This window comes from Halyomorpha halys, unplaced genomic scaffold (assembly GCF_000696795.3).
Source record: "Halyomorpha halys isolate HHAL.00 unplaced genomic scaffold, Hhal_1.1 Scaffold91.1, whole genome shotgun sequence".
Classification (NCBI taxonomy): Eukaryota; Metazoa; Arthropoda; class Insecta; order Hemiptera; family Pentatomidae; genus Halyomorpha; species Halyomorpha halys.
This window is the reverse complement of record NW_027110755.1, coordinates 2,820,850-2,830,971: the sequence shown is the minus strand read 5'-3', so window position 1 is coordinate 2,830,971 and position 10,122 is coordinate 2,820,850. Positions and strand designations below refer to the sequence as shown.

The 10,122-nt window shown below is 29.5% G+C and overlaps 1 protein-coding gene across 5 annotated transcripts in view; it reads right to left on the bottom strand.

Moving 5' to 3' along the window:
* Positions 1 to 9,477, bottom strand: part of LOC106677254 (radial spoke head 14 homolog) — a 28,376-nt gene extending 18,899 nt beyond the window's left edge. The window contains exons 1-2 of one of the 5 annotated variants that reach the window (XM_014415063.3): positions 9,306 to 9,477; positions 8,247 to 8,386 (exon numbers count right to left, since the gene is read on the bottom strand). In XM_014415063.3, the coding sequence (XP_014270549.1) occupies positions 8,247 to 8,386; positions 9,306 to 9,393 (228 nt within the window). In that variant the 5' untranslated portion in view covers positions 9,394 to 9,477. Of the gene's footprint in view, positions 1 to 4,027; positions 4,104 to 6,774; positions 6,888 to 8,145; positions 8,387 to 9,305 lie in introns of those variants that run through there. The other 4 variants (XM_014415066.3, XM_014415067.3, XM_014415069.3 and 1 more) reach the window with 4 other exon arrangements.
* Positions 9,478 to 10,122: the final 645 nt, after the last annotated feature.

The following is a 10,122-nucleotide window of genomic DNA, read 5'->3' as shown; positions in this document are numbered from 1 at the left end:
TGTATTGATAATATATATACTTAATGTTATTATGTAGTAGTTTTAGTATACAAATAGTACACTTCAATATAATCGATTAATTTTATTGATAGATCATGTGCAATTTTCTTAAAATAAAAAATCGTGTTATAATTTGATTTGGAAAAATCCCCTGCAAACACTTTCCGAGAAAAAAAGATTTTAACAACTCCATTTTCACTCTCCTTGCACTCAAACGCGCATTGAATGGTTTATCCCGTAAATAAATATTATAAATAATGTTTAATTCATTTTTAGAGCCCGTATTTGTACTATGACAGATATATAACAGCTGGGTTAAGAAAGTGGTCTGCGCTAGAAAGTTGAAGTTATCCAGCAGATACCCGTTCATTGTTAAGTCGAAGCATATATCATATAATGGGCGACTCAAGAAATATTGTCAATTTATTAGGGGCGAGTAATAATAGTCTTAAAAAAAATAGTTAATTTTAATACAAAAGCATAAGTTTATTATTTTCACAGAATCTGAGGTAAGAAGAAGATTATTCACGCTCTGCGTTGCATCATATCCATTGTTCGCGTAACCATTCCCAAGGTAGTAAGAGGAAGGAGGACTTTTTTATGATTCACTTTCGTTTTCATTTAATAAATCGATTATAAGTCTTAAATTTGTCATGAAGTAAGAGTTTTTATTATGGAACTTATTACTGAGATGTAAAAAATAATACAAAAATGAGGACGAAATGTGTTGCCTATCAGAATTCTATGAGTTTCTGTTAAAAAAGGTTATATTAATTTTAAAATTAATGAAAAATACATTAAACGAAAATAGACAGGCGAACAAACAAGACTTTTAACTAGAAATGGGTCTACGTCTGAAAAAAAGCAGAAGAGATTTTTTAAAAAATCTACCAGTGGTGATATTAATTTAACCGTGGCTCGATGTCTGAGACGAGACCTGCCGAATCGGTTTCTGTGAAGTAATTGGAGCATTAAGGAGTTTGGTGGTCAGCCATACGTAATGAATTACAACCTTGACTTCAGAAGAGAAGGAATATTCAAGAGCCAATTTTGTTTTTTAGTAAACTTATTCATCCTTATAACTCAGCAGGGAGCCCTTTACAGACCACAACCATCTGAAAAATTTCAAGGGTCTCTAAAATCAATACTTCGTCTTGAGTTTCTCCAGCTCGACGCTTCTCAACACTAGGTAGATTCCAGACAATCAATCCATAGCACCTTAGATAAAGTTAATAAAAACTTTATTACTAAAATAAATCTATGATAAGAGTAATTTTTTATTTTAAATAAAAATAAAATGCCAAAAAAAATCATAGCATTTTAACATCAGACCCGGGTATTTATCAGGTAAACCGTGGGACAAAGATGGAGAAATTTGAACAAATAAACAATCCTTGTCTTACTCACAATCTGAAAGAATGTGACCTGGAGATTGTGTCATTCATCACGGAAAAGGTGTGCCTACATGTTTTTCCCCTAACCAGGTTAGGGCCGGAATTTTCGGAGTAGGAGGGCAAGCTTAATTTTGCCATTCCTTCTTTGGACGTTTCGTCCATTAAAAGTTATCAGTTTTCAAACAATATTTTAGGTAATATTTGGGTGTGATTGGTAATATTTATGGATGATTTTTAGGACTGCGGTTCCTTATATATTTTTTTCCTTGGACCCTCTCATCTCATTGCTATATTGGCAAGCTCTCTTTAAATTATAACAATCGTATATGATATTTTCCATCATGAATAGCCAATGACGATTCCGTAAACATGATTAGGTATAGATATGGTGCCCTTGGATGCTCTTTAACTATTTAGAAAAATTATAATAGAAAAGAGTTTAATCTTAAATATTTCAACAATGCTTTTAAACATGGTTCTACGTTGTTTACTAAAACAAAAGAGCTAAAGACTTCAAATTTGACCGAAAAATCCAGTTTTTGAGCTCAAAAAATTGTATAAAATATCATTAAAATCCATAGACCCATTTCAGTGTGGTGGCTGAAAATGTAAGATTTAAGGAAATTAATGAACTTTAATTTTAATTATCTGAGTTTATAAAAAAACAAAAATTGAATTTCCAAATGTTTCACAGCTTTCATTAAAAAGTCTGTTGGAAAATAGCTCAGATCATGGTTTTTTGCCCTTTTATTACAAAAAATACTCGAAATCAGATTTTTTTTTTTTTAAAGCTACAAAACTGTCAAGGCCTACCTTTCGCGAAAAGTCAATCAAAATTTTGATTGTGTCACTGTAATGCGATTCTTATTGCAAGCTATGGCTGAATATTTATCAATTAACTAATTTTAATATTCGGTAAGATAATTGGCCTAATGAATGACATCTAGCGGGTCACTTACTGGCTTGGTGATTTTAGAAATACGTTATACATTTAATACGGTATAACGAATTTCGTATTAAATGCGTTAACCGGTATGGTTAGGTTTAATTTGTTAATTAAAAATAAATTCTTTTTAACCAGTTCACGTAAATGTTTAAAAATGTTATTAAACTTTTCTCCAAACATTTACAAATATATAAAAAATTTTCAGTTTTGATAATTGTTCTCCATTTCATTTTCAATAAATTATTTATGATTTTGAAATGCTTATTTAAATAAAAATCACATACGAATTCAGTTCAATAGTTGTGGGAAAACACGATGTCCAGTGGTTAACCTTAAAATCTTTTTTTAGATTTTTTTTTAACAGAGGAAAATGATTTTTCATATTAATTTAAAATATTTTCCACGCTATGAATAACCTTGGAATACATTTTTGTGACGGCCTTGTAATAACGAAAATTGTTATTTCTGGACTGTCTAGTTGGATATCTAAGTTCCGGAACTTTGCCGATGATAGTAAATAAAGTGACTAAACAGTCTCATAAAACATTAACCAATTTTTTCACGGCAATGACTTCCCACCAATGAAACTATCTTTTTCAACAATGTTATAGTTATAATTTGTTACTTGATATTTATATGCCACTTGCGTTTCTCCTTGTTTTGGAGACCTAATAAGGTTTGTGGCCAATACAACGTATGAATTCCTATCACTACCTACCTGATATTAATTGTTAAGTAGCAGCATCTCACATCTAATACGTGCAGTACCTGAAGTAGCGCGTTCTATGTTGCACTTAAAATTTATTAATGTTAATAAAATTTTAAAAAACTCAAGGATATAATTTAAGAATGAAATGATATTTAAATTTAAAGTTTTATTGAAAAGAAGAAAAATGTACATCTTGGCAGGTTGTTTTGAAATTAATCTGTAGAACCTGTTGTTTATCAATGCTTTTCTTTTAATATAATATAAATCTTAGCTTTTAATCATCTGATTTTTACTTATAGAATTCATGGCAAACCGTTCTGAAAACTTTTTGAAAAAATGAAATCTAAACCACCATAACTGCACACCTGTTAATTAAGTCACAAATTTTAAAAAGTGATCCAAACAACTATCAATAAAATAAAATAATGTATACTAAACTATAGGAGAGTTGTATAAATTATAGTTTCCAACGAAATCCTTTCTGAATTTTGAGCCTCCAAGTAGTTTTTAAGTTAAAGAAAAAAATATATATCTTCAAATTAAGGAAAACTATTTTTTTCGTTCACGTTTCTATCTATGGTCATTTTCTAATTTAATTTAAAAGTGTTTTCAAATTGCAGATTCTGTTTCTTGATCGAGAAAGTCATCGTTTAAATATAGAATACCTAGTAGCTTGCCAATAAAAAAAATAAAATAATAAAAATTAGTTAATATTACAACAAAAAAAATTATACTGTGACCAAAAATTATCAAACACACAAAAAAAAAGCAGTGTTAGTTCATTTGCTCATCTCATTTAAGCCATCAATGAAATTATGTATTATATTCATATTGTAGTTAAAATATACTAACTACTTATTTACTTGGTCAGGAATATTTAATTTACAACAAAAAAAAAATCAATTTGTGTCAAAACTTAGTTAAAATTTTCATAAATCTATAAGAAATATATAATAAATAAAATTATAGTGAAACTACCTGTCTTGTTAAATGTCCTTTATAATTTATTAATTAAGTCACAACGTTTTGGGCCATCACCTCATTTTCATGTGCACTGCAATATACATTAAATTTCTTTTTATTTAGTGTTTAGATGTATATTAGATGAAGATGGGGAAATGACTCATGAATGTTGTGATTTATATATATATATTTTTTTTTTTAATAATTGATTATGGGGAAGGGGGGTTATAGTCTCATAGAAAGACACCCCTAACTATATACAATGTTATAGATTTAAAAAAAAAAAATTAACTTAATTAATAAGTTTTATTTAATCTTTCAGTCATTAAACCTAAATTATAAGAAAAAGAATATTGTAATTTTTCTGACTGATATATGTTTAGTTGGTATTCGTAGTACTGTAAATAGTTCCTAATTACTACTGATGGAAGAATTTCTAAAGACACTAATTGAGTCTTAATCTGCTTCAATTACAGGCAGTATTTAAGTGGGTTAGGGCTCAAGGCAACAAATGCCTCTAGCCGGCTTTTACAAGACCAGCTACTGCAGGGTACATTACATAATGTATCTGTTATGTGCTTGAGAAAACCCATGTCCCCTGGTGAACCAGGTCAGTTGAAAGCGATACAAGACGAACGAGAGCGCAAGATATCAGATAATCATTTGTTGTTGAAGGAATCGGCACGAAACACACAAAAACTGATTTTCAACATGATATTTTGGCCTAGTCTATATCAGAAGAAAATATAATTTCTCTATTGTACGCTAAAAACCTGTAAATATGGTTGTCTATATATAACCATTATATATACATAATAACGACCACTCTGTTATTTACGAGTGATTTCAACCTTCAGAAGAAATAAGGTAAAAAAGGAAAAATGAATACCTATATCAAAAGAAAGGAAATTTTAAAAGGCACGCTACTTTTTCTTTATTACCTTTGTGTACAAAAAACTACCAAGGTTGATTGAAGCTCCATATTTCATTTAATATATGCCAACAAGAAACAGTGGTCATAACGTTTGGTGATTCAATATCTATAGTAAAAATAATCTTCAATCAAGCAATTTATATTTAGTACTGAAAATGTATTTATAGCTAATGAATAAATCCAAACATACAAAAAAGTAATTAATTTGTTTTTACACACTAAGGCATTGACCTGCTTAATAATTGATAATGTTATTAATATATTCAACAGTTTTTTGTATATTTAACATAATTTAAACATGAATTTCTCAATAAAGTAAAGTATTAAAAGATCCGTTTATAAGATTCTAGAGATTCTATATTCTATCGACTTTAAATTTCTATATTAAATAATATTATTTATAACTAATTATATTATTTATTTTATATTTCTATTTTTAATTTTATTTTATTACTATAATTGAATCAATAAAACACTGCTCTGTATTTATGTATAAATGTGCTTCCTCAACCATCTTTCAAGTATGTATGTTAAATTTTGAATTAAAGCCTTTTTTTCAATTTTCTTTAATTATAAATCAATTTCTTTAGGGTTTTATCGTGTCAAGAGTTTAAATTAAACATACTTCACAATTGCTTATACATTGGATGAAATCGGATAAAAAAAATATAATTTTTAAGTAGATTACGTGGTTAGAAAAATGGTGGTTTTCATTTGAAATTACTGGATTTATACTAATGTGGCGTCTGAGCGTAAAACATAATAACAGACAAAATGGAAATATTTTGAATGTTAAAATGTTTTATTTTCAACCAGAAATCGCTCACTACAAATTAATACAAACATTATTATCTTAAGAAAACAAATTTTCTGAAGATTCCTTTAGCAATTTCTGAAATCAGCCATTGATTCAAGAAATAATTCAGTTACCATGTTTTACGACCGAATGTCTCAAATATAATTAGAAAATTTTTATGGTATACCTTGCTTTTGTATTTATTGCCAAATTTTATGAAATGAATTTGGTGGGAATAATGAAAAACAGATATTTCATACCAATCTGAAAGTTTTTCAGTTTCTAATTAAATCAAATGAACATTGTGAAAAAATGTATAGTACATGATTTTTTCTACAATATCGTGAAGAGAAGTACAACAATAACCCATTACATGAAATTCATCTAACTATCAAAATTGATTTTGACTTTTTGGGACGGATTTTACTTTTTCTCTACCCACATTGTATTTTTCTTTTCGAAAAAAATTTCTTATGGTTCTGACTTAACAGCAACTGTACCTCGAAGCTTTAAAGTAGTTCAAAAGTTTAACTGAATGGAGAGCTGGCTTTTAAGTACATTGGTCAGTATGGATTCCCCAATATTTTTATTTTTCTTGTCTGGGCCAAATTGGATGAGCCGTTACAGAAATATAGGATAATATGTCAACGCACGCGTAAGCAAAAGAAAAAAAAATCGAACAACAACCAATCCCAACAATTCCTAAAAATTGAATCAATATCACATTAACGGTGCAATCGATTATGCCCGAACAAGAATTGTACTACAGACAGACATGACCCTAGATTTGTTTCTTGCAGCACGTTTCAAGTGTAATATGCAAGTGAAAATTTTCGATTCCGAGGACATTTTTTAATTTCCTTCACAAAATCAGAGCCTTCCTACTTTTGGTTGTAACGAAGCAAAGAAGTTGAAATAAGACTTTCCAATAACCATGAAAATATTTGTTCGTATAAACAAATGTTTAGTCAATCCAACAGTTGAATTCCTAAATAAATCTAGTTAAAAAATAAATTGGTACATTAAATCAACATTTAATATTAAATATTCCATTAGTATGATCAGTCCATGCCGTATTACTCAAAATAAAAATAAGGTTGACCATAAATCTTTGCGTTATGAGTAAATCTCCAATAAGGTTTTCAATATATAAAAATGAGGAGAATAAAAACAAGTTTTCTGTTCTTTTTAAAAACAGTTTTTGTGAATTACAAACGGAAATGGTCACATCTATTGATGGTAACAATATTAAGATGAGCTCATTGAAACGGTGTTTGTAGTATATTTTTTCATTTTAAAAACCTTTCGTCTACTTTCATATTCTTTCTTTAATAGTATAATTTTTCTGTAAATTTTCTTTGAAACGTTATAAATTACAAATGTGCTGTCTTAGAAATTTAATTTTTAGGAAATTAGCGAAAGCAAATGGTGATGTTTCGTAACGATTTATAGGTTTTTGTAATAGAATTTGGTCTGAGATTTCAGAGGCATGAGCAATGGCTCTCATCATAAAAGAGAATAAGATGTATGCATTTTTTTCGCTTTGGAGCCATTCAATTTAAATTTCATATTATATCAATCAGAAAAGAAAAAGTCATGTAAGATTTTTTTTTTCATTTTCACAAGTCATCGTTGTAAATCCTATTTAAATTTATTCTCAAATTCATTTTCCATCACTATCAGCTAAACATTACACACTCCTCAAATGTTACTAAAAATTATTTAGCTGTTTAAGTGAAAACGAAGCATTTAGAGATAGTTTTTTTTTTTAATTATTTTTTAATATGTATGTAAACTAGTAAGATACCAATAATTCTTTTTGACCGAACAAGGTCTTTTGATTTTCGAAAGGAAAGTACTTTCCTTCATAAATGGTTCCTGGAGCCAGATATTTAGGAGATGGATCATTTATAAAATTTGTAACTCCAAACCGGGTCTTCCATATTCCGAGGAAAAACCAAATTTGAAAAAAAAAAAAACTTGAAATATTTTTTTGTTTAAGAAATGAAAGGCAGCGCACGATATGAAAACTGAAGGAGCATCTATCATGTCGATCTTAACGACCAGTAAGTATAAATATATAGTCCACCTTCAGAAATTAATTTTAAAAGCAATACTTAGATAATTAGAAGAAATTGAAAGTTTTCATTTTCTTGTATATTCATACATCTGTTGCTCGAACAATAACGAACAGCCAATGTCCAAATTAAGAAAAATGAATCTAAGAAGCTGAAACAGAAAAGGTCTCAGAAATGAGGATGGACAATTGTTCGTATAAAATCAATAGTTACAGGCTTCTGAGAAAATCGATAATTTGCGTATGAAAAGTAATATGTAATATGCGTTGATACCTTACAAACTACGTTACTACATACAAAACTAGAGACCTCTCAAAATGCTTACAGTCACAGATATTGTGACCTATTCTGTTAAATTCATGCAACAAATATACTCAAATATCAGAGTGATCCAGCATTGACTGATCTCATGTAGGATTTCATTACCAGTCTATTGAGAAATGTAGTCCTGTGAACAATATTCCGACCAAATTCTTCGATCCAGGGGCACCAAACGAACGGTTCCGAGCAGACAAGGAATTGCAAGCCATCAAGATGTTCAGTAAGGTTATTTTCGACTCCCAATACTATAAATAAAAAGGTGAATCTTGTAAAATTTGTATTAACTGAATCTCATACAAAACTTTATTTAAATGAATTAAATATTGTTATTAATAAATATTTTGATATTATGAGTGATTAGTATAAACTTAATTCAAGCCTTTATTTGATGGGGGGTCATAAAATGAGAGGTTGAACGGCTGCAGCAGGGAACGAACGTATCATCAAATGTATGTTACTTTATTTGACCTACAGCAAAAAATATCAAATGTTTTATCAGATCTGCACACAGCTTATGTTGCAGATTTACGACAGCTTATAGCAAACATGGACAATAAGAGGAGTATTAAATTATATAATGTGACAATGGTATTTTCGTTACAGATTTAAGCAGATTATATTGTTAATAATAACAGCTATTATTGATTTCATTTGCATATTTTATTTAAATAATTTAAAAATGTAAATATTTTATATTAACTGTCCATTTGATTATGCAGAGTTTGTTCCACCATCTTATATGATATTCAATTTCACTTATTATACGGGGGTCACTAATACGTATTGTGCCACATATTTGTATCAATTTATGGGGTATTACCAAAACGTTTGTTGTGTTTTAGAACATAAACAATATCTAGTATGTGATTCACATTTATTATCATATTTGTTACTACCACATTTATTACTCCGACAACGAAATAGGTGAGGTTTTAGTTACTTTGCCCTTTTACACGTCACATCGATTCCATCATTAGTAATGCGACGTCCATATGAAAGGAGACACACAGTGGCTCATGTACCTTAAGTAGGACATCCCTGGCTTAGACAGTCAAGCTCACTCCGATGAACAAGTGATAACAAAAAGCAGATTGGCCGAATTAGTTTTACTTAATTTAAAACATAGCTTGGATCATTATGATGGTATAAATAAGTGTTACTTACATCTATTCACTGTTCTGTGAATGAGACTTCTGCTTAGCTTATCCGAGTATAACGTCTGGCATAGATAATTGTGAGGAACGTATTCCATCCTCAGAATGTATTTTAATGGTTACAAATTTAAATTACTAATTTGTCGGTCAATTTATTTTCGAATTGTATGTAAACCTCTTGTCAAAAACAGTAATCATGTGTCAACTGTTAAAATATTTTTAATTGTTGCCTATTTAGTTCAATTTACTCCAACTTAACAAGAAGAGACGGGTTATTATACAGGTTAACAACCTTTTCTAGGTACAGTGGGAAGGTTGAAATTTATTCCATGGGTGTGCTGAGTGGCGTAGCAAGATGTACTGCGACTCCGGGCGAAGTCTTGGATTAGGTCCCTTTGCCTCATTGGGCGGCGGGTATAGCCCTCAACATGCAGGAGTGAGGACAGGGAAGCTTTGCTAATGGAGGAATTGAAAAGATTTTTATCCTAAAATCAAAAATGTCCACGCGCATTTTACGTTTCAGTCAGCAAGGAACAGATTTTGATCCCTGTCTGACAATATATAGTCGAATCTTTGTTCGGGCTTTGCAGAAAATACCGTAAACGCGTTTTAATGACATTTTCTGGAACTATGCTGGCTGGTACCTAAATAATCCATATAAATTTTATCAAAACCAATCTATAAAAAGGTGGGGCAAATGCAAACAAAAATTTTAAAGGTTTGATTTTAAAAGGATATTAAACTTTAAATTGTAAAGATAGAGCAAAGATATAATATAATTGCATTCCTCAGAGTAACCTTAAAATTAATTTTTAAAAAATCAACTT